This window comes from Pelophylax lessonae (genome assembly GCF_965119305.1).
Source record: "Pelophylax lessonae genome assembly, chromosome: 1".
NCBI classification, from domain to species: Eukaryota; Metazoa; Chordata; class Amphibia; order Anura; family Ranidae; genus Pelophylax; species Pelophylax lessonae.
This window is the reverse complement of record NC_138768.1, coordinates 52,944,847-52,970,402: the sequence shown is the minus strand read 5'-3', so window position 1 is coordinate 52,970,402 and position 25,556 is coordinate 52,944,847. Positions and strand designations below refer to the sequence as shown.

The following is a 25,556-nucleotide window of genomic DNA, read 5'->3' as shown; positions in this document are numbered from 1 at the left end:
CACCAATACCAGCCACCGTCACCAATACCAGCCACCGTCACCAATACCAGCCACCGTCACCAATACCAGCCACCGCCACCAATACCAGCCATCACCACCAATACCAGCCAACGTCACCAATACCAGCCAACGTCACCAATACCAGCCACCGTCACCAATACCAGCCACCGTCACCAATACCAGCCAACATCACCAATACCAGCCAACGTCACCAATACCAGCCAACGTCACCAATACCAGCCACCGTCACCAATACCAGCCACCGTCACCAATACCAGCCAACGTCACCAATACCAGCCAACGTCACCAATACCAGCCACCATCACCAATACCAGCCACCATCACCAATACCAGCCACCATCACCAATACCAGCCACCGTCACCAATACCAGCTACCATCACCAATACCAGCTTAGTCACCAATACCAGCCACCGTCACCAATACCAGCCAACATCACCAATACCAGCCAACATCACCAATACCAGCCACCGTCACCAATACCAGCCACCGTCACCAATACCAGCTACCATCACCAATACCAGCCACCGTCACCAATACCAGCCACCGTCACCAATACCAGCTACCATCACCAATACCAGCCACCGTCACCAATACCAGCCACCGTCACCAATACCAGCTACCATCACCAATACCAGCTTAGTCACCAATACCAGCTTAGTCACCAATACCAGCCACCGTCACCAATACCAGCCACCGTCACCAATACCAGCCACCGTCACCAATACCAGCTACCGTCACCAATACCAGCCACCGTCACCAATACCAGCCACCGTCACCAATACCAGCTACCATCACCAATACCAGCCACCGTCACCAATACCAGCCACCAATACCAGCCAACGTCACCAATACCAGCCAACATCACCAATACCAGCCAACATCACCAATACTGGCCACCGTCACCAATACCAGCCACCGTCACCAATACCAGCCACCGTCACCAATACCAGCCACCGTCACCAATACCAGCCACCGTCACCAATACCAGCCATCACCACCAATACCAGCCAACGTCACCAATACCAGCCACCGTCACCAATACCAGCCATCACCACCAATACCAGCCAACATCACCAATACCAGCCAACATCACCAATACCAGCCAACATCACCAATACCAGCCACCGTCACCAATACCAGCCACCGTCACCAATACCAGCCAACGTCACCAATACCAGCCAACGTCACCAATACCAGCCAACGTCACCAATACCAGCCACCATCACCAATACCAGCCACCATCACCAATACCAGCCACCGTCACCAATACCAGCCACCGTCACCAATACCAGCTTAGTCACCAATACCAGCTTAGTCACCAATACCAGCCACCGTCACCAATACCAGCCAACATCACCAATACCAGCCAACATCACCAATACCAGCCACCGTCACCAATACCAGCCACCGTCACCAATACCAGCTACCGTCACCAATACCAGCCACCGTCACCAATACCAGCTACCATCACCAATACCAGCCACCGTCACCAATACCAGCTACCGTCACCAATACCAGCTTAGTCACCAATACCAGCTTAGTCACCAATACCAGCCAACATCACCAATACCAGCCACCGTCACCAATACCAGCCACCGTCACCAATACCAGCTACCGTCACCAATACCAGCTACCGTCACCAATACCAGCCACCGTCACCAATACCAGCCACCGTCACCAATACCAGCCACCGTCACCAATACCAGCTACCATCACCAATACCAGCCACCGTCACCAATACCAGCCACCAATACCAGCCAACGTCACCAATACCAGCCAACATCACCAATACCAGCCAACATCACCAATACCGGCCACCGTCACCAATACCAGCCACCGTCACCAATACCAGCCACCATCACCAATACCAGCCAACGTCACCAATACCAGCCAACGTCACCAATACCAGCCACCATCACCAATACCAGCCACCGTCACCAATACCAGCCACCGTCACCAATACCAGCCACCGTCACCAATACCGGCTACCATCACCAATACCAGCCACCGTCACCAATACCAGCCACCGTCACCAATACCAGCCACCGTCACCAATACTAGCCACCGTCACCAATACCAGCCACCGTCACCAATACCAGCCAACGTCACCAATACCAGCCACCATCACCAATACCAGCCATCACCACCAATACCAGCCAACGTCACCAATACCAGCCACCGTCACCAATACCAGCCATCACCACCAATACCAGCCAACATCACCAATACCAGCCAACATCACCAATACCAGCCACCGTCACCAATACCAGCCACCGTCACCAATACCAGCCACCGTCACCAATACCAGCCACCGTCACCAATACCAGCCACCGTCACCAATACCAGCCACCGTCACCAATACCAGCCAACGTCACCAATACCAGCCAACGTCACCAATACCAGCCACCATCACCAATACCAGCCACCGTCACCAATACCAGCCACCGTCACCAATACCAGCCACCGTCACCAATACCAGCCACCGTCACCAATACCGGCTACCATCACCAATACCAGCCACCGTCACCAATACCAGCCACCGTCACCAATACCAGCCACCGTCACCAATACTAGCCACCATCACCAATACCAGCCACCATCACCAATACCAGCCAACGTCACCAATACCAGCCACCATCACCAATACCAGCTACCATCACCAATACCAGCCACCGTCACCAATACCAGCCACCGTCACCAATACTAGCCACCATCACCAATACCAGCCACCATCACCAATACCAGCCAACGTCACCAATACCAGCCACCATCACCAATACCAGCTACCATCACCAATACCAGCTTAGTCACCAATACCAGCCACCGTCACCAATACCAGCCAACATCACCAATACCAGCCAACATCACCAATACCAGCCACCGTCACCAATACCAGCCACCGTCACCAATACCAGCTACCATCACCAATACCAGCCACCGTCACCAATACCAGCCACCGTCACCAATACCAGCTACCATCACCAATACCAGCCACCGTCACCAATACCAGCCACCGTCACCAATACCAGCTACCATCACCAATACCAGCCACCGTCACCAATACCAGCCACCGTCACCAATACCAGCCACCGTCACCAATACCAGCCACCGTCACCAATACCAGCTACCGTCACCAATACCAGCCACCGTCACCAATACCAGCCACCGTCACCAATACCAGCTACCATCACCAATACCAGCCACCGTCACCAATACCAGCCACCAATACCAGCCAACGTCACCAATACCAGCCAACATCACCAATACCAGCCAACATCACCAATACCGGCCACCGTCACCAATACCAGCCACCGTCACCAATACCAGCCACCGTCACCAATACCAGCCACCGTCACCAATACCAGCCACCGTCACCAATACCAGCCATCACCACCAATACCAGCCAACGTCACCAATACCAGCCAACGTCACCAATACCAGCCACCGTCACCAATACCAGCCATCACCACCAATACCAGCCAACATCACCAATACCAGCCAACATCACCAATACCAGCCAACATCACCAATACCAGCCAACATCACCAATACCAGCCAACATCACCAATACCAGCCACCGTCACCAATACCAGCCAACGTCACCAATACCAGCCAACGTCACCAATACCAGCCAACGTCACCAATACCAGCCAACGTCACCAATACCAGCCACCATCACCAATACCAGCCACCATCACCAATACCAGCCACCGTCACCAATACCAGCTACCATCACCAATACCAGCTTAGTCACCAATACCAGCCACCGTCACCAATACCAGCCAACGTCACCAATACCAGCCAACGTCACCAATACCAGCCACCGTCACCAATACCAGCCACCATCACCAATACCAGCCACCGTCACCAATACCAGCTACCATCACCAATACCAGCTTAGTCACCAATACCAGCCACCGTCACCAATACCAGCCAACATCACCAATACCAGCCAACATCACCAATACCAGCCAACATCACCAATACCAGCCACCGTCACCAATACCAGCTACCATCACCAATACCAGCCACCGTCACCAATACCAGCCACCGTCACCAATACCAGCTACCATCACCAATACCAGCCACCGTCACCAATACCAGCCACCGTCACCAATACCAGCTACCATCACCAATACCAGCTTAGTCACCAATACCAGCTTAGTCACCAATACCAGCCACCGTCACCAATACCAGCCACCGTCACCAATACCAGCCACCGTCACCAATACCAGCTACCGTCACCAATACCAGCCACCGTCACCAATACCAGCCACCGTCACCAATACCAGCTACCATCACCAATACCAGCCACCGTCACCAATACCAGCCACCAATACCAGCCACCAATACCAGCAAACGTCACCAATACCAGCCAACATCACCAATACCAGCCAACATCACCAATACTGGCCACCGTCACCAATACCAGCCACCGTCACCAATACCAGCCACCGTCACCAATACCAGCCACCGTCACCAATACCAGCCACCGCCACCAATACCAGCCATCACCACCAATACCAGCCAACGTCACCAATACCAGCCACCGTCACCAATACCAGCCATCACCACCAATACCAGCCAACATCACCAATACCAGCCAACATCACCAATACCAGCCAACATCACCAATACCAGCCAACATCACCAATACCAGCCACCGTCACCAATACCAGCCACCGTCACCAATACCAGCCAACGTCACCAATACCAGCCAACGTCACCAATACCAGCCACCGTCACCAATACCAGCCACCGTCACCAATACCAGCCACCGTCACCAATACCAGCTACCATCACCAATACCAGCTTAGTCACCAATACCAGCCACCGTCACCAATACCAGCCAACATCACCAATACCAGCCAACATCACCAATACCAGCCACCGTCACCAATACCAGCCACCGTCACCAATACCAGCTACCATCACCAATACCAGCCACCGTCACCAATACCAGCCACCGTCACCAATACCAGCTACCATCACCAATACCAGCCACCGTCACCAATACCAGCTACCATCACCAATACCAGCTTAGTCACCAATACCAGCTTAGTCACCAATACCAGCTTAGTCACCAATACCAGCTTAGTCACCAATACCAGCCAACATCACCAATACCAGCCACCGTCACCAATACCAGCCACCGTCACCAATACCAGCTACCGTCACCAATACCAGCTACCGTCACCAATACCAGCCACCGTCACCAATACCAGCCACCGTCACCAATACCAGCTACCATCACCAATACCAGCCACCGTCACCAATACCAGCCACCAATACCAGCCAACGTCACCAATACCAGCCAACATCACCAATACCAGCCAACATCACCAATACTGGCCACCGTCACCAATACCGGCCACCGTCACCAATACCAGCCACCATCACCAATACCAGCCACCGTCACCAATACCAGCCACCGTCACCAATACCAGCCACCGTCACCAATACCAGCCACCGCCACCAATACCAGCCATCACCACCAATACCAGCCAACGTCACCAATACCAGCCAACGTCACCAATACCAGCCACCGTCACCAATACCAGCCATCACCACCAATACCAGCCAACATCACCAATACCAGCCAACATCACCAATACCAGCCAACGTCACCAATACCAGCCACCGTCACCAATACCAGCCACCGTCACCAATACCAGCCACCGTCACCAATACCAGCCACCGTCACCAATACCAGCCACCGTCACCAATACCAGCCACCATCACCAATACCAGCCAACGTCACCAATACCAGCCAACGTCACCAATACCAGCCAACGTCACCAATACCAGCCACCATCACCAATACCAGCCACCGTCACCAATACCAGCCACCGTCACCAATACCAGCCACCGTCACCAATACCAGCCACCGTCACCAATACCGGCTACCATCACCAATACCAGCCACCGTCACCAATACCAGCCACCGTCACCAATACCAGCCACCGTCACCAATACTAGCCACCATCACCAATACCAGCCACCGTCACCAATACCAGCCAACGTCACCAATACCAGCCAACGTCACCAATACCAGCCACCATCACCAATACCAGCCATCACCACCAATACCAGCCAACGTCACCAATACCAGCCACCGTCACCAATACCAGCCATCACCACCAATACCAGCCAACATCACCAATACCAGCCAACATCACCAATACCAGCCACCGTCACCAATACCAGCCACCGTCACCAATACCAGCCACCGTCACCAATACCAGCCACCGTCACCAATACCAGCCACCGTCACCAATACCAGCCACCGTCACCAATACCAGCCACCGTCACCAATACCAGCCACCATCACCAATACCAGCCAACGTCACCAATACCAGCCAACGTCACCAATACCAGCCACCATCACCAATACCAGCCACCGTCACCAATACCAGCCACCGTCACCAATACCGGCTACCATCACCAATACCAGCCACCGTCACCAATACCAGCCACCGTCACCAATACCAGCCACCGTCACCAATACTAGCCACCATCACCAATACCAGCCACCATCACCAATACCAGCCAACGTCACCAATACCAGCCACCATCACTAATACCAGCTACCATCACCAATACCAGCTTAGTCACCAATACCAGCCACCGTCACCAATACCAGCCAACATCACCAATACCAGCCAACATCACCAATACCAGCCACCGTCACCAATACCAGCCACCGTCACCAATACCAGCTACCATCACCAATACCAGCCACCGTCACCAATACCAGCCACCGTCACCAATACCAGCTACCATCACCAATACCAGCCACCGTCACCAATACCAGCCACCGTCACCAATACCAGCTACCATCACCAATACCAGCTTAGTCACCAATACCAGCCACCGTCACCAATACCAGCCACCGTCACCAATACCAGCCACCGTCACCAATACCAGCTACCGTCACCAATACCAGCTACCGTCACCAATACCAGCCACCGTCACCAATACCAGCCACCGTCACCAATACCAGCTACCATCACCAATACCAGCCACCGTCACCAATACCAGCCACCAATACCAGCCAACGTCACCAATACCAGCCAACATCACCAATACCAGCCAACATCACCAATACTGGCCACCGTCACCAATACCAGCCACCGTCACCAATACCAGCCACCGTCACCAATACCAGCCACCGTCACCAATACCAGCCACCGTCACCAATACCAGCCACCGCCACCAATACCAGCCATCGCCACCAATACCAGCCAACGTCACCAATACCAGCCACCGTCACCAATACCAGCCATCACCACCAATACCAGCCAACATCACCAATACCAGCCAACATCACCAATACCAGCCAACATCACCAATACCAGCCAACGTCACCAATACCAGCCACCGTCACCAATACCAGCCATCACCACCAATACCAGCCAACATCACCAATACCAGCCAACATCACCAATACCAGCCAACATCACCAATACCAGCCAACATCACCAATACCAGCCACCGTCACCAATACCAGCCAACGTCACCAATACCAGCCACCGTCACCAATACTGGCTACCATCACCAATACCAGCTACCATCACCAATACCAGCTTAGTCACCAATACCAGCTTAGTCACCAATACCAGCCACCGTCACCAATACCAGCCACCGTCACCAATACCAGCCACCGTCACCAATACCAGCTACCGTCACCAATACCAGCCACCGTCACCAATACCAGCCACCGTCACCAATACCAGCTACCATCACCAATACCAGCCACCGTCACCAATACCAGCCACCAATACCAGCCAACGTCACCAATACCAGCCAACATCACCAATACCAGCCAACATCACCAATACTGGCCACCGTCACCAATACCAGCCACCGTCACCAATACCAGCCACCGTCACCAATACCAGCCACCGTCACCAATACCAGCCACCGTCACCAATACCAGCCACCGTCACCAATACCAGCCACCGCCACCAATACCAGCCATCACCACCAATACCAGCCAACGTCACCAATACCAGCCACCGTCACCAATACCAGCCATCACCACCAATACCAGCCAACATCACCAATACCAGCCAACATCACCAATACCAGCCAACATCACCAATACCAGCCACCGTCACCAATACCAGCCATCACCACCAATACCAGCCAACATCACCAATACCAGCCAACATCACCAATACCAGCCACCGTCACCAATACCAGCCAACGTCACCAATACCAGCCAACGTCACCAATACCAGCCAACGTCACCAATACTGGCTACCATCACCAATACCAGCCAACATCACCAATACCATAAAACGTCACACCCCTCACCAGAGAGAAGCAGTTGCAGCCATCACATTATTGGGGAGGCCATTACATGATTGATCAGATATAACAGACACATTTTTAAGTTGATAATTTTGTAATTCCACCAAATGATTTTATAAATATCCAAATGACCCCTGGCAGAAAAAAGGTTCCCCATGGTAATCATTGTGGTCCCTATAGGTGATGTGATCTGTACGGCAGTCATTGTGGTCCCTATAGGTGATGTGATCTGTACGGCAGTCATTGTGGTCCCTATAGGTGATGTGATCTGTACGGCAGTCATTGTGGTCCCTATAGGTGATGTGGTCTGTACGGCAGTCATTGTGGTCCCTATAGATGATGTGGTCTGTACGGCAGTCATTGTGGTCCCTATAGGTGATGTGGTCTGTACGGCAGTCATTGTGGTCCCTATAGATGATGTGCTCAGTACGGCAGTCATTGTGGTCCCTATAGGTGATGTGGTCTGTACGGCAGTCATTGAGGTCCCTATAGGTGATGTGGTCTGTACGGCAGTCATTGAGGTCCCTATAGATGATGTGGTCTGTACGGCAGTCATTGTGGTCCCTATAGATGATGTGGTCTGTACGGCAGTCATTGTGGTCCCTATAGGTGATGTGGTCTGTATGGCAGTCATTGTGGTCCCTATAGGTGATGTGGTCTGTACGGCAGTCATTGTGGTCCCTATAGATGATGTGGTCTGTACGGCAGTCATTGTGGTCCCTATAGATGATGTGGTCTGTACGGCAGTCATTGTGGTCCCTATAGATGATGTGGTCTGTACGGCAGTCATTGTGGTCCCTTTAGGTGATGTGATCTGTATGTCTGCTCTCAGGGTCTCTATTGTCAGTCTCAGGCCCTCCACTGCGTCCGGTGAGTTATTGAGAACTACAAGTCCCAGCATGCACAGCGCCCGCCCCCTCCAGCAGTTCAGTCTCCCCCGGTTCTCACTCTTGCTCAGGAACCGCTCCTCATGCAGTACGGCGATGGCATTGACACAGAGCAGGGCGGCCTGCAGCAGGGAGTACAGAGTGAACGCCATCTTCCCGGAGTCCGGTGACGTGGCAGCCGCTGGAGGGCGCAGAGAGGAGCGGGGACGGGGCGGAGGGAGGGACAAAACAACTGAGAGCGCGAAGCGCCCGCCCACAGAAGCCCCTCCCCTTTCCTCCTCTGTAATAAACACAGCCAATGCCTGTAATGATTATTTCCGGGTTCCTTCCTGGTCACACAGCAATGTACAATGCTACATGACCACAGCATCATCCCATCATTCCCAGTCACTGAGCCTGGTCCTGTGTGCCCATTACCTGCTTGCCCTTCGGAACATTTACCCCCCTTAATGACCAGGCAGTTTTCTGCGATTCGGCACTGCGTTACTTTAACTGACAATTGCGCGGTCGTGCGACGCTGTACACAAATAAAATTGATGTCCTTTTTTTCCCCACAAACAGAGCTTTCTTTCGGTGGTATTTGATCACCTCTGCGATTTTTATTTTTTGCTTTAAGCAAAAAAAGAGCAACAAGTTTGAAAAAAAAAAAAATATATATATTTTTACTTTCTGTCATAAAACAGCCAATAAAAAATGTAAAAAAAAAATCAATTTTTTCACCCATCTAATATTCGCCAATATTTTTGGTAAAAAAAAAAAATCCCAATCCTCAAAGTGTATATTGATTGGTTTGTGCAAACGCTATAGCATCTACAATCAATGCGATACTTTTATAGAATGTTTCTTTTCTTCTTTTTTACTAGTAATGGCGGCAATCAGCGATTTTTAGTTTGGCTGCGACAATGTGGTGGACAAATTGGACATCTAAATTACACTTTTGACACTTTGTTTTGTGACCAGTGACACCAATATAGTGATCATTGCTAAAAAAAAGAATGCACTTTCACTGTACTAATGACACTGACAGGGAAGGGGTTAACATCAGGGGCGATCAAAGGGTTAAATGTGTCCCTAGAGAGTGCTTGCTAACTGTTATGTTATTTTGGATGAAGTAAGGGAGGGTTATGATCCCTGCCAGGTTTTTTATGCCATCTGTGTCCCATTGGGGAGATTTCCCTGCGCTTCCTGTCTCATAGCCAAAACAGGAAGTGAGAGGAAATCCCTCCAAAGTGAGGTTATCACCAAAACCAGTGTCCCCATGGTAAGATTTCCCCTCTATTATTGCTGTTCTAGTGTGGGGTTGCCACCTGTCCAGTTTTGACCCGGGCAGTCCGGCTTTTGACACGTGTCCAAGTTTCAGTCCACCTGCAACCCGGACACAGATACCTCCAGGCCAACCGTCCTGGGACCAGTCAGTGACGTAGTGTGAGGGGGGGGGTGAAACATCCCATGCCCTCCGTCCACAATGTCACACAGTCTCACTGCACCTGCCAGTGTGCTCTGAGTCAGACCGCCACTCTCTGAGCGGGCCCTGCTGTCAGAGCTTAGTGATGGGCAGCGGGTGCCCTGTGATTGGGCGAACAGGGTCACGTGTGTCTGTGATTGGACCATGTGGAGGCGGGGCTGACTATCGGCACATGTGCGACTGCTTGCTCCCGGAGCTCCGCCTCTCTGCCTGTGTGACTGTCTCCTGAGGTCGTTCTCTCATCTTCCCCCTCACCTCCCTCTCTCTCAACCTCCCTTTTCTCTCTGCCCCCCTCTCTGTCACTCCCCTTCTATCTTTCCCACCCCTCTACCAACCTCCTCCCTCTCTCACTTCCCCCCACCCTCTCTCTCACCCCCCTCTCCCTTACCTCTCTCTCTCTCTCTCTCACCCCCCTTTCCCTCACGTCCCTCTCTCTCAACCTCCCTTTTCTCTCTGCCCCCTCTCTGTCACTCCCCTCCTATCTTTCCCACCCCTCTACCAACCTCCTCCCTCTCTCACTTCCCCCCACCCTCTCTCTCACCCCCCCTCTCCCTTACCTCTCTCTCTCTCACCCCCCTTTCCCTCTCGCCCCTCTCTCTCAACCTCCCTTTTCTCTCTGCCCCCTCTCTGTCACTCCCCTCCTATCTTTCCCACCCCCTCTCTCTCAGCCCCCCTCTACCAACCTCCTCCCTCTCTCACTTCCCCCACCCTCTCTCTCACCCCCCTCTCCCTTACCTCTCTCTCTCACCCCCCTTTCCCTCACGCCCCTCTCTCTCAACCTCCCTTTTCTCTCTGCCCCCTCTCTGTCACTCCCCTCCTATCTTTCCCACCCCTCTACCAACCTCCTCCCTCTCTCACTTCCCCCCACCCTCTCTCTCACCCCTCTCTCCCTTACCTCTCTCTCTCTCTCACCCCCCTTTCCCTCACGTCCCTCTCTCTCAACCTTCCCTTTTCTCTCTGCCCCCTCTCTGTCACTCCCCTCCTATCTTTCCCACCCCTCTACCAACCTCCTCCCTCTCTCACTTCCCCCCACCCTCTCTCTCACCCCCCCTCTCCCTTACCTCTCTCTCTCTCACCCCCCTTTCCCTCACGCCCCTCTCTCTCAACCTCCCTTTTCTCTCTGCCCCCTCTCTGTCACTCCCCTCCTATCTTTCCCACCCCCTCTCTCTCAGCCCCCCTCTACCAACCTCCTCCCTCTCTCACTTCCCCCACCCTCTCTCTCACCCCCCTCTCCCTTACCTCTCTCTCTCACCCCCCTTTCCCTCACGCCCCTCTCTCTCAACCTCCCTTTTCTCTCTGCCCCCTCTCTGTCACTCCCCTCCTATCTTTCCCACCCCTCTACCAACCTCCTCCCTCTCTCACTTCCCCCCACCCTCTCTCTCACCCCCCTCTCCCTTACCTCTCTCTCTCTCTCTCTCTCTCTCTCACCCCCCTTTCCCTCACGCCCCTCTCTCTCAACCTCCCTTTTCTCTCTGCCCCCTCTCTGTCACTCCCCTCCTATCTTTCCCACCCCCTCTCTCTCAGCCCCCCTCTACCAACCTCCTCCCTCTCTCACTTCCCCCACCCTCTCTCTCACCCCCCCCTCTCCCTTAGCTCTCTCTCTCACCCCCCTTTCTCTCAACCTCCCTTTTCTCTCTGCCCCCCTCTCTCTCACCCCCTTCTATCTTTCCCACCCCATCTCTCCTCCATCTCCTCTCTCTCAGCCCCCCTCTACCAACCTCCTCCCTCTCTCACTTCCCCCCACCCTCTCTCTCACCCCCCTCTCCCTTACCTCTCTCTCTCTCTCTCTCACCCCCCTTTCCCTCACGCCCCTCTCTCTCAACCTCCCTTTTTTCTCTGCCCCCCCTCTCTGTCACTCCCCTTCTCTCTCACCCCCTTTTATATTTCCCACTCCCTCTACCCTCTCTCACTTCCCCCACCCTCTCTCTAACCCCCCCCCTCCCTTAGCTCACCCTCTTCTCTCTCTCTCACCCCCCTTTCCCTTACCCCCCTTATCTCTCACCCCCTCTCTCTCCTGCCTCCTTCCCACCTTTTTCCACCCTTCTGTTTCTCTCACCTCCTCCTCTTTTACTTCCCCCCACCTCTACCCCCCCTCGGGGGATGGGGGCCCCATGAGGTAGGCTGTATGGGGCTCCATGATTCCTAACAGCTGCCCTATGAGTGAGTGCACCGGTTCGGATTTGCCAGTACAGAAGTGCAGCACCTACCTCAACCCCCCCCCCCCCGCACAGTGGAAGGAAGGAAAATAGCACTACAGTAAAGCAGCTCCCACACTTCCTGGCTGGAATTCGCTACCGCTAAGGCAATCTAATGTGGATCTTTAAGGGCAGGGGATACTTATGGGGGGGGGGGGGTTCGGGATCTAGTAGAGGTCTCTAAAGAGGGGGGGGCTGCTAAATGGGGACTGTGAGCTGATGGGGGAAGTCTGGGGGAGGGGGTGCTGATTGCTGATGACCAATTAGATTAGCAGTCAGCGCCCCCCCCCCTTAGAGACCCTCCCAATAGATCTGCACCCCCCAAAACAATATGGTGATACCACCTCTCTCCTGCGCTTAGAATCCAAGCTCCCCAACCACACTTCCCACGGGACTCGCATATGGCGTCTCGGATGGCTTGAGTCTTGCTGCCCAAAATGGAATGGGGTAGTCCAACAGTACTACAGGCAAAAAGAAACAAAAAAAGGGCGCACCGACCTAGCGCATTATCCTCAATAATAGGCTTTATTAGTACAACATATAAAATGGCTACTCAGAAACAAAGGTAGAAAATAGTCATATCAAGCTCAATCTCTCCAGTGTCAGGAATATTCCATGTATTAGTCCATAATCCTGTTATGACGACGGCTGACGCATTTCGAGGCTCAGGTGGCTCTGAGGAAGAGGCTGAGCCTCGAAACGCGTCAGCCGTCATCATAACAGGATTATGGACTAATACATGGACTATTCTTGACACTGGAGAGATTGAGCTTGATATGACTATTTTCTACCTTTGTTTGTGAGTAGCCATTTTATATGTTGTACTAATAAAGCCTATTATTGAGGATAATGCGCTAGGTCGGTGCGCCCTTTTTTTGTTTCTTTTTGCCTGTAGATCTGCACCCCCCCCCCCCCCTTAGAGACCTCTATTAAGTCAGGGGAACTCGTCTTATATCAGCACCCCCCTTAGAGACTAATGAGGATCGGATATAGGGGGACTCTGATCTATTAAAAAAAAGAAGGAAACTCAGTAAATAAACTTCTGTGTTCCCCCACCTCAAAAACACACAAAAAATAAAAATGCAGTGCACCTCCCTCTGTATGAAGCACCCTACAAGGCAGGTGCTAGGTGAAGTATAGTAGGCCTTGTCTGCTTATCAGCAGGGCCATGATTTTCAGCTAGGTTGTCATGGTTCCCAGGTGTGGCTGTTGAGACTGGGGAGTCTCCCCACTGTGCTACATGAGGGCTCTCATTGGGCGGTGGAGTAAACCCGGCCAATGGCACACCCAGGCCTGTCTCTACCCCAGAAAGGCAGATTCTGCCGCACAGCATTCTGGGAGTTGGTATAAGTCTGAGGGGAGCACATGACACAGTGTCTTTGGCGGGAAGCAGAGTCCCAGGAGGGAGAGTACAGCTGTCTCTCCTCATGTCAGAGGAATGGGGTGTCCCAGGCGGCTGGCCTGAGGAGACAGAGGGCTGAGCTGAGCTGCAGAGAGGATCCGGCGTGCTGAGGACCAGCGGAGCTGAGAGGGGACGAGTTTCAGGAAAGCATTCCCAGTTGGTGAGTACTGCAAACTGCCCCTGGGGTCTGCCTAGCTGAAAGAGGGGACTGCTCAGGAGAAGGTCAGAGGGATCCGGGAGCTAGCTAGCCGGTGCAGGAGCAAAGTAAAGGGGTGCCAGTGGTTGGGCCCTGAAGTATAGAGGGGGTGCCAGTGGTTGGGCCCTGAAGTATAGAGGGGGTGCCAGTGGTTGGGCCCTGAAGTATAGAGGGGGTGCCAGTGTTGGTTGTTTTTTTTGTTGTTTTTTGGGATTCTAATAGGAACTGTGGTTACCAAAAAAGTTTTTACATATGGGAGGAATATATATACATACATGTGTATACAGCCTGATTTTATATCATGATTGGGAAAGTTTTTATTGTGTATATCTATGTCTTATTGTAAACAGCAGGAATGTGTAGTATATGGATTTATCAAAGGTCTTCTTTGTTTAGTCAAAGAAGTGGTGGTGTATCCGGAGTTAACAACAGCTCTGTGGCCACACCCAAATGGGAGGAGCCTCCCCCTTATTGTATTATTTGGAATTACCTCTGCTTTATAAATCGATGGTTCAGGTATGGCCCCTAGGCTCTGAGGAAGAGGCTGAGCCTCAAAACGCGTTAGCCAACAGCATACACTGAATTCTGTGGACTCTGAAATTATGGACTTCGCTGTTTGAAATCTGTCATGCTGGTTTATATCATCTGTTTGTGAGTATACATCTTTTATTTAAGAATAATAAAGGCCTTATTGAGGATAATGTGCTAGGCTGGTGCGCCCTTTCTTTGTTTTTTTGTTTACGGTGCCAGTGTAGACCCTGAAGAGTAAAGGGGGCGCCAGTGGTTTGACCCTGAAGTATAGAGGGGGTGCCAGTGGTTGGGCCCTGAAGTATAGAGGGGGTGCCAGTGGCTGGGCCCTGAAAAATAGAGGGGGTGCCAGACGTTTGGCCCTGAAGTATAGAGGGGGTGCCAGTGGTTGGGCCCTGAAGTATAGAGGGGGTGCCAGTGGTTGGGCCCTGAAGTATAGAGGGGTGCCAGACGTTGGGCCCTGAAGTATAGAGGGGGTGCCAGTGGTTGGGCCCTGAAGTATAGAGGGGGTGCCAGTGGTTGGGCCCTGAAGTATAGAGGGTGTGCCAGTGGTTGGGCACTGAAGTATATAGGGGGTGCCAGTGGTTGGGCCCTGAAGTATAGAGGGGTGCTAGACGTTGGGCCCTGAAGTATAGAGGGGGTGCCAGTGGTTGGGCCCTGAAGTATAGAGGGGGTGCCAGTGGTTGGGCCCTGAAGTATAGAGGGGGGTGCCAGTGGTTGGGCCCTGAAGTATAGAGGGGGGTGCCAGTGGTTGGGCCCTGAAGTATAGAGGGGGGTGCCAGTGGTTGGGCCCTGAAGTATAGAGGGGGGTGCCAGTGGTTGGGCACTGAACTATAGAGGGGGTGCCAGATGTTGGGCCCTGAAGTATAGAGGGGGTGCCAGATGTTGGGCCCTGAAGTATAGAGGGGGTGCCAGTGGTTGGGCCCTGAGGTATAGAGGGGTGCCAGACGTTGGGCCCTGAAGTATAGAGGGGGTGCCAGATGTTGGGCCCTGAAGTATAGAGGGGGTGCCAGATGTTGGGCCTTGAAGTATAGAGGGGGTGCCAGATGTTGGGCCCTGAAGTATAGAGGGGGTGCCAGATGTTGGGCCTTGAAGTATAGAGGGAGTGCCAGTGGTTGGGCCATTTTGTACCTAGTTGAGCCAGAGAAGTATCCCACTCATTCCCTTCTCCCATCCCCAATATAAAATAAACAAAACAAACCAAAGATGCCGGACTGTTCTTTGACTCAGATCTCACACTTGGGCAATCAGCTTAAATGTGCTGTTGGTGTCACCGGTGACCAATGCAGACCCACATCAGGCCCAATGCCTGGAAATCCTGCTACATATAATTACATTCAAATGTGAAAACATAAAATTGTAAATGACGGTGGAAACCCCCAAGGGTAATGCAAGTATTAACCACTTATCGACCAGCCGCCATAGTTTTACTGCGGCAGGTCAGCTCTATTACGCAAAATGAAGTACCTGTACGTCACTTCGTGTAATAGACAGTGGGGGTGATTGGCTAGAAGGGGGAGCCAATCCGCAGGTCCGGCGGATGCGATGTCTGCCGGCCACCCACCATCACTCCCCATGGAGACAGAACGGTGATCTGCCGATGTAAACAAGGCAAACCGCCGCTCTGTCACAGATGAACACAGGGATTCTATGTTCCTATTATTCAGAAACACGGATCTCTGTGTTCATTCTAGTGAGTCCATCCCCCACACAGTTAGAAAGTACCCCCCTAGGGACCCACTTAACCCTTTGATCGCCCCTGGTGTTAACCCCTTCCCTGCCAGTGTCATTAGTACAATAACAGTGCATATTTTTAGCACTGATTACTGTAATGTCACCGGTCCCCCAAAAAGTGTCAGTTAGGGGTCCGATCTGTCCGCCGCAATGTCGCAGTCCTGCTAAAGATTGCTGCCATTACTGGTAAAAAATAAATAAATAAATCAAAAAAATTACAAATATCATGACGCAAAAATGTTTGCGCAAATCAATCAATATACACTTATTGGTATTTTTTTTTACCAAAAATATGTAGCAGAATACAAATTGGCCTAAACGGATGAAAAAGTTAGATTTTTACATTTTTTTTTTTGGATATGTTTTATAGCAGAAAGTAAAAAAATATTGTTTTGTTTTTTTTTTGTTTTTTTCAAAATTGTCGGTCTTATTTTGCTTATAGCACAAAAAAATAAAAACCGCAGAGGTGATCAAATACCGGCAAATGAAATCTCTATTTGTGGGGGAAAAAAAAGGACATCAATTTTATTTGGGTACAGCGTTGCATGACTGCGCAATTGTCAGTTAATGTAACGCAGTGCTGAATTGGAAAAAATGGCCTGGTCATTAACCACTTGCCGACCGCCTCAAGTACATTTACAGCGGCGGTCAGCCCCTCCTGGGCAAAGTGACGTAGTACTACGTGACTCGCCCAGGAGCCTGTAGGGGGCGAGCGCACGCCGCCGGAGGCACGCTCCCGCCCCCCGCTTGTTATAGGCATCCCACGCGAGTGACCGGCGGCTCCGATGTCCGCCGGCCACTCGCCATCTCCCGCTGGAGAAGGAGAAAGGCAGGCGGCTGATGTAAACAAAGCCGCCTGTCATTCTCCCTGATGTAACAGCAGAGACTATAAGATCCTGCTATGTAGGATCGTATGTCTCTGTGGTTACATCACAAGCCACGCCCCCCCACAGTTAGAATCACGCCCCTAGGGATACATTTAACCCACTGATAACCAATAAAGTTAACCCCTTCACCTCCAGTGTCATTTTTACAGTAACAGTGCTTATGTATAGCACTGATTACTGTAGTAATGTGACTGGTACCCCCAAAACTGTCAAAAATGTCAGTCAGAGGTCCAATCTGTCCGCCGCAATGTCCTAGTCCCGCAAAAAAAAAAATCGCAGATCGCCGCCATTACTCGTTAAAAAAAAAAACAATAAAAATGACATAAATCTTTCCCGTAGTTATTAAACGTAATAACTTTTGTGCAAACCAATCAAAATACGCTTATTGGGATTTTTTTTTTTTACCAAAAATATGTAGCAGAAAGCAAATTGCTTTCATTTTTTTTTTTTTTTTTGAGAATTTCATATAAAAAAATGTGAAAAATATTGTTATTTTTTCAAAATTGTTGCTCTTTTTTTGTTTATAGCGCAAAAAATAAAAATCGCACAGGTGATCAAATACAACCAAAAGAAAGCTCTATTTGTGGGAAAAAAAGGGCGTAAATTTCGTTTAAGTACAGCGTCGCACGACTGCGCAATTGTCCGTTAAAATCACGCAGTGCCGAATCGCAAAATAGGCCCTGGTCTTTGAGCAGCCAAATCCTCCGGGGCTTAAGTGGTTAAGGGGGCAAATCCTTGCGGTCCAGAAGTGTTTAATTCACTCCAATCCCATTCAATCATATATACTGTGCAATCTTCATACACATATAATATGAATAGTGTGGTAACCTCCAATCCATTCCAACTTATCTAACGCAAAAGGAATTTATAAGTTGGATATCAGCCCAACAGATATTGGAATGGATTGGAGGTTACCCCACTATTCATATTATATGTGTATGAGGATTGCACAGTATATATGATTGAATGGGATTGGAGTGAATTAAACACTTCTGGACCGCAAGCATTTTCCCCCTTAATGACCAGGCCATTTTTTGCGATTCAGCACTGCGTTACTTTAACTGACGTTGTACCCAAATAAAATTGATGTCTTTTTTTCCCCACATGCTTTCTTTTGGTGGTATTTGATCACCTCTGCAGTTTTTTTTTTTTTTTTTTGCACTATAAACAAAAAAAGAGCAACAATTCTGAAAAGAAAAACAACATTTTTCACTTTCTGCTATAAAACATTCCCATTAAAAAAAAAAAAAAAAATCAAATGTTTTCATCATTTTAGGCCAATTTGTATTCTGCTACATATTTTTGGAAAAAAAAAAATCCCAATAGGCGTATTTTGATTGTTTTGTGCAAAAGTTATCACGTCTACAAACTAGGGGATAGATTTGTCATTTTTATTTATATATTTTTACTAGTAATGGCGGCAATCTGAGATTTTCAGTGGGACTGCGACATTGCGGTGGACAGATCGGACCCCTAACTGACATTTTTAACATTTTTGGGGGGACCAGTGACATTACTACAGTAATCAGTGCTAACAAATATGCACTGTTACTGTACTAATGACACTGGCAGGGAAGGGGTTAACCCAGGGGCGATTAAAGGGTTAAGTGTGAGCCTAGGGGGTGTGGGAGCCGACGGTCACGGCACGGGGCTCTGAAGAAATGGCACCAGCGGCTGTTCCAACAGAACGCATGCGCCAGTGACGTCACTGGCTGCATGTAAGGTGAATATCTCCTAAACGGTGCATGTTTAGGAGACATTTACAGTACCTATAGGTAAGCCTTATCATAGGCTTACCTATAGGTAAAAGTTACAGAGGAGGGTTTACTTCCTCTTTAATAAAGATTTGCAGTACATACTTCACTATGGCAAGCTTTGTCTTTATGTGTCACTGAGGAGGATCACAGCCAGCATTTTCCTTTATCAGCCTTCCGCACACTCACACAGGAACAGCATTGAGGTTACAGACGCTACATTAACCACTTCAGCCCCGGAGGATTTGGCTGTTCAAAGACCAGGTCCTATTTTGCGATTTGGCACTGTGTGAATTTAACGGACAATTGCGCGGTCGTGCGACGCTGTACCCAAATAAAATTTACGTCCTTTTTTTCCCCACAAACAGAGCTTTCTTTTAGTGGTATTTGATCAGCTGTGCAATTTTTACTTTTTGCGCTATAAACAAAAAAAGAGCGACAATTTTGAAAAAATAACAATATTTTTCAATTTTTTTTATATGAAATTCTCAAAAAAATAAAAAAATGTAAAAATCTAAATTTTTTAACATTTTAGGCCAATTTGTTTTCTGCTACATATTTTTGGTAAAAAAAAAAATCGCAATAAGCGTATTTTGATTGGTTTGCGCAAAAGTTATTGCGTTTACTAACAAAGGGAAAGATTTATGTCATTTTTATTGTTTTTTTTTTTTTTAACGAGTAATGGCAGCGATCTGCTATTTTTTTTTTTTTTTTTGCTGGACTGCGACATTGCAGCAGACAGATCGGACCCCTGACTGACATTTGACACTTTTGGGGGTACCAGTGACATTACTACAGTAATCAGTGCTATACATATGCACTGTTACTGTAAAAATGACACTGGCAGCGAAGGGGTTAACTTTATTAGTGATCAAGGGGTTAAGTGTGTCCCTAGGGGCGTGCTTCTAACTGTGTGGGGGGCGTGGCTTTTGATGTAACCACAGAGACATACGATCCTACATAGCAGGATCGTATGATCTCTGCAGTTACACCAGGGAGAATGATGTAAACACAGCCGCCTGCCTTTCTCCCTCTCCAGCGGGAGATCGCGAGTGACCGGCGGACATCGGAGCCACCAGTCACTCGTGCGGGGATGTCAGGGAACGAGCGGGGGCGGGAGCGTGCCTTCGGCGGCGCACGCTTGCCCCCTAGAGGCTCGTGGGCGAGTTGACGTACCGGTTTGCCCAGGAGGGGCTGACCGCCGCAGTATATGTACTTGCGGCAGTCGGCAAGTGGTTAAAGGATATCCCAAGGAGAGCACAACAGTCCAGAGCAATCTGGTAGTGGTCTACAGGCTTGGATTTTATATCTTTCCGGTGAGTAGGGAAGAAAGGGGGAGCACCGAGCACTTTCTTCAGGATTGAAGCACAGAAGCACTTTTTTGGCACATTTACACTTTTGAATATTTACTGAATTTTGAGGACATTTATTTATTCATTTGTTTGGAGGACATTTATTCAATATATATTGAGCACGGATTGCACAAAGCACTTTATGGTTATTTATCTATTTGATGATTATTAATTTGATTTATTGCAAGAAGTGGTTTTCTTTAGCAGCGCTGACTCACACACACCCTCAATTTAAGGCTCCATTCACACTACCACGACTTGTCAGGCGACTTGTCAGCCTGACAAGTCGCGGTCCATGCAGCGCTACAGGACCCATTCTAATACAAGTGGCTCAAGTCGCTCCGACTTAGAAAAAGGGTCCTGTACTACTTCGAGGCGACCTCGGAGCAACTTGCATAGACATACATTATAGGAAGTCCGTGCAAGTCGCGCCGAAGCCGTGGTGCACACGACTTCACAGGTCGCCCCCGAAGTCGTGCAGAAGTCGTGCCGCTGCAGTGTAAATGCGGTCTAAAGGCACCTACACCTTATTTGTCAGCAGCAGCTCCATTTATTTATTTAAAAGTAGAAAAAACAACTGCGCTAATCCAAACAAAAATAAAGCAGCAACTTCAAGTGTGACTAACACCCCAAAGAACAGTAATAATTAAAAAGTCATGCTAAAAATGATCAAAGATTGGTTAAATGTGTCAAACAATATATTGATAGTCCATATAGTCCATAAAAACCAAAAATTTAAATTGAAAACAGAATTCTGAACGTGACTGGGGGATATCCGTATAGATGGAAGGCTTACCAGAATTCGGTATAAAACGTGCCAAATGAAAACAACGATCCCAAGGATCCTGCAAGGGCTACACACGATCGATCTCACAATCCAAAACGATCCCCTCAGTGGTATGGTTATATGTGAAATAAAAATAGGAACGCCATAGCATAAAACCAAAAATCAAAATAGGAAAACAGAATAAAGGAATAATAGCACTTTATACGGATGTGAGTCACCGGAAAAGTGCCCATAAAAAAAGTAGTGAAAAAAAGTTAAACTTCCACCACCAACCGAACCAATAAGGTACTCCTTACCAGATGTAAATAAAAACAGGCTAAATGATAGTGAATCCAGAAACCTCCACCAATAGGAATGCAGCTTACCAGAAAACTTTACCAAAAACGCCCATAGAAAAGTTCACAAAGGATCCCAATCATGCTAGGCTGTATCATCACCAATCCTGAATGACCTTACCAGATGATGGTATAAGATAGGCAGATAACGATGGCTGGCATGTGCAGAGGATTGAAGACCGGATCTTATATGGCAGCAAATAGAAGCTCAGGATGTCGTAGACAAAATCCAGCCATGGAATAAAAAAAGGGGCGCCAATAGCATAAAATCCTACAAATTTATTCAAAATAAAAAGAATCACACTTACAATATGATGATAAACATATGATGATAAACAATCGGCAAGGGAGAGAAGTAACAGCCGCCGGCCGGACGGCTTCGCTCGCCAGTAGTGAGGGTGACGTGCTATTATTCCTTTATTCTGTTTTCCTATTTTGTTTTTTGGTTTTACGCTATGGCGTTCCTATTTTTATTTCACATATAACCATACCACTGAGGGGATCGTTTTGGATTGTGAGATCGATTGTGTGTAGCACTTGCAGGATCCTTGGGATCGTTGTTTTCATTTGGCACGTTTTATACCGAATTCTGGTAAGCCTTCCATCTATACGGATATCCCCCATTTATTTATTTATTTGTCACTAATTACAGGCATAGTCTGCATTTTATTTTTTCCATAAGCGCAAGGTTTTCCCTTTGTTTACACTAGTAAATATAGCTTCATGAAACAAAAACTGTGGCTGTCTTCATTTCAGGCTGCAAAGCAACAAAATGTTATTATTTTAAAGGGGATGATTCTTTTCTATACGCACTAAATATTTCTCATGGCATCATTTTAAAATAGACTGTGCAGAAAACAGGTTCGCCCAGGTGAGTCAGCACTTGCTGCATCCTCCATAAGACCTCCGCATCCAAAACCGTGGGTGCAGGTGATTAAAGCACACTATTACCGTGCCATATTGTCGATTCTTCAGTCAGGATTTCTGGACTGTCAGCTGATCCTTCTGGATATTCCCAGGCAAGGGGAGCCCAGCCCTGGCGCTGAGCCGAGTCTAGCAGCCGTCTGTAAGCGATTTCCAGCTCCCATTCCTGAATGGCCAGAAACTCCATATCTTCCAGTGCCCAGAACACTTCCGAGATGTTCAGAATCCTTTCTCTGTAATCCATAACTTCCTCTAACCGCCACTCAAATTCGCTCCCAAAGTTAGAGTCCCCTGACAGCTTCTCGTACAACAGTCCCTGACCACCGTAGCTAAAGCCTTTTCTATCCAAGGGCATGTTTGGGATACATGCCACCGGAGGGCTCTATAGCTCTCTTCCAACCGCATCTCTGCCCAGACCAGCCTGCTTAACTCTGTCTGCTCCTTGTGCGGTGTATCTCCCAAAAACAGCTCCCTCAATCCATACTGCGACCAGTACCTTTTCTGGATGGAGGGGAGGATTTTTCCCTGGAGGCACTGCTCACGGGCTAGCGTTTCCTTCCAGAGATCCAAGCGCACAGAATCATGCCATCCTAGCAGGGCCTGCTCTGACACTGGTCCCTTGGCTGTATCTGAATCTCTCGCAACCTCCTCACAAATTCCTCTTCCATGGCGGCTGATATCTGTACCTCTCCTCCTCCTATGGGGACGCTGCACAGGTGTTAGCTCGCTCCATAATGTTACTGGTGTCTCCGAGAGCTGCTTCTCCTCGCACTAGGATGCCATCCTACCACTGCCACCAATTTAACGGATCAACCGGCACCCCGACTGGGCACCTCCGAATGCTCCAAGCACTCCACCAGACACCATAATCACCTCAGACCCCACGAACCACCGCAGCTTGGTTGGGGTCTCGCCGTCTCCTATCCACCCTGGACCTACGACAAGGCTCCAGGTTCCAGTGGGTGAACCTCTTTTTCCCCAGAGAGTGCAGCAGGAACAGGAACAAACTCTTACAAGAGCTTAGTGATTATTTAAGGGAGTATTAAGAGCATAGCAATCCCTTGTAGCAGATTCCCCCAATGAGAGACAGGACTCTAGATTGAGGGTGAAGTAGAACTCAAACTGTTTATTCAAACACATGCACAGAGAGATATACACTGTGGGACAATCCCCCCCCCTCCCCCTCAGCAGCCAATCCACTTACACATATACATCCCATAATAGGTTTATCTTAAGGCAGACAGAAACAATAGAACAATGGAATACAGGCACTTACCGATAACAAACCCCACCCTATCTCACTATCTAGCCAGTGTCTATGAGACACTCCTGCAATATTCTAGCAATCTGAAAAGTCAAACCATTCATCTTCATACATTTCCTGAGAGATATTGCTGACAAATATTACTGTCCCATCTGAAACCATCCAAACCATTCTCTCAGCGTCCACCAAGTATCTGTCCCTCACTCCCAGTGACGGTGAACACCGTCACAGGTTGCAAGCCTAAATAATACCCTTTTTAACTACAATGAAGAAGAGTGTCATTCCTGTTGGTGACTCCGCTTTGGAGATCTATCCCTATTTCCTGCCCCTGTAACACCTATACAAGAATAGGCGGGGGTGTGCCTGATGCAGAAATGAAAATGCGTCTTCTTCTTCCTCTAATGTTATACTTTGTATCGCAGAATGAGAGTATTTCGCACACACTGACAATGTTACAATTTCCCCTTTGACATCCCGCTTCGTACAGTGACCTCATTCTGTACAATATGACCCCTCCCCCAACCTGTTCTGGCTTCACTGTCTCGTACTGCGCATGCTCCTCTGTACAGTATGACCGCCTAGAGTTTCTATGGATACTGTACGGTGCCATAGTTTGTGGCAGCATTGTGAGGATTCCAGCCGTAAAGTGACATCTTGATGCCCGGAATCCGCTGTTGAGCCGAGTGATCAGCTCTGATTACCACAGCAATGGATCTGAACCGAATCATCCAGGCCCTGCGGAGCACCATAGACCCCAAGATGAGGCTGGCGGCCGAGAACCAGCTCAACCAGGTGGGGGTACCTACAGGGCTCCTGGGGTAATACTGTTATTCAGGGGTGTTGCTAGGTAGGAAAAAGACTAGGGGCTTGAGCCCAAAGGTAAATTTGATCCCACGACGTCCCTTTCCGACATCAGAAGAGGGCATGAAGATCAGCGCCAGGGAGCTTTGCTGAGTGTAACCCCAATTAGAGCATTTTAAAGGGATGAAACCTCTGGACCCCTTTACATTACAGTGTTGTACAGGGTGCAAGGTTCAGGAATGAGTTCTACAGGATGCAAGGTTCAGGAATGCGTTGTACGGGGTGCAAGGTTCAGGAATGCGTTGTACGGGGTGCAGGGTTCAGGAATGCGTTGTAAGGGGTGCAAGGTTTAGGAAAGTGTTGTACAGAGTGTAAGCTTCAGGCAGGTACCCTTTATGGAGGGATCGGGGGTCTAAAAGACCCCAGACCCTCCACTGCACTTCCATGTATTCAAAACGCAGAAAACAGCATTTTTGAATACTCACTTTTTGAAACTGCCGCCTTTAGCAGGTGATGTCATGGACGCCGCCTACGGGTTACGTCATGGGAGACCCGATCGAAGCCGCATCTGGCTTCGATCGGGACTCCATCCACCCGGCGGACGCACCGGCTGGTTAAACTAAGCAGGGGTGACCAGCACTATGGAATTTTCAGTAAATGTGTGTGTGTTCTTTATCACAGAGGTGTAAGCTGCCAACAACCAACCC

General features: G+C 49.6%; 1 protein-coding gene across 1 annotated transcript in view; it reads right to left on the bottom strand.

The window, feature by feature from the left end:
- IER3IP1 (immediate early response 3 interacting protein 1) overlaps positions 1–9,441 on the bottom strand; it is a 38,399-nt gene extending 28,958 nt beyond the window's left edge. Inside the window, exon 1 of the mRNA XM_082255153.1 lies at positions 9,287–9,441. Within this exon, the coding sequence (XP_082111279.1) occupies positions 9,287–9,377 (91 nt within the window). The 5' untranslated portion in view covers positions 9,378–9,441. The remainder of the gene's footprint in view (positions 1–9,286) is intronic.
- Positions 9,442–25,556: the final 16,115 nt, after the last annotated feature.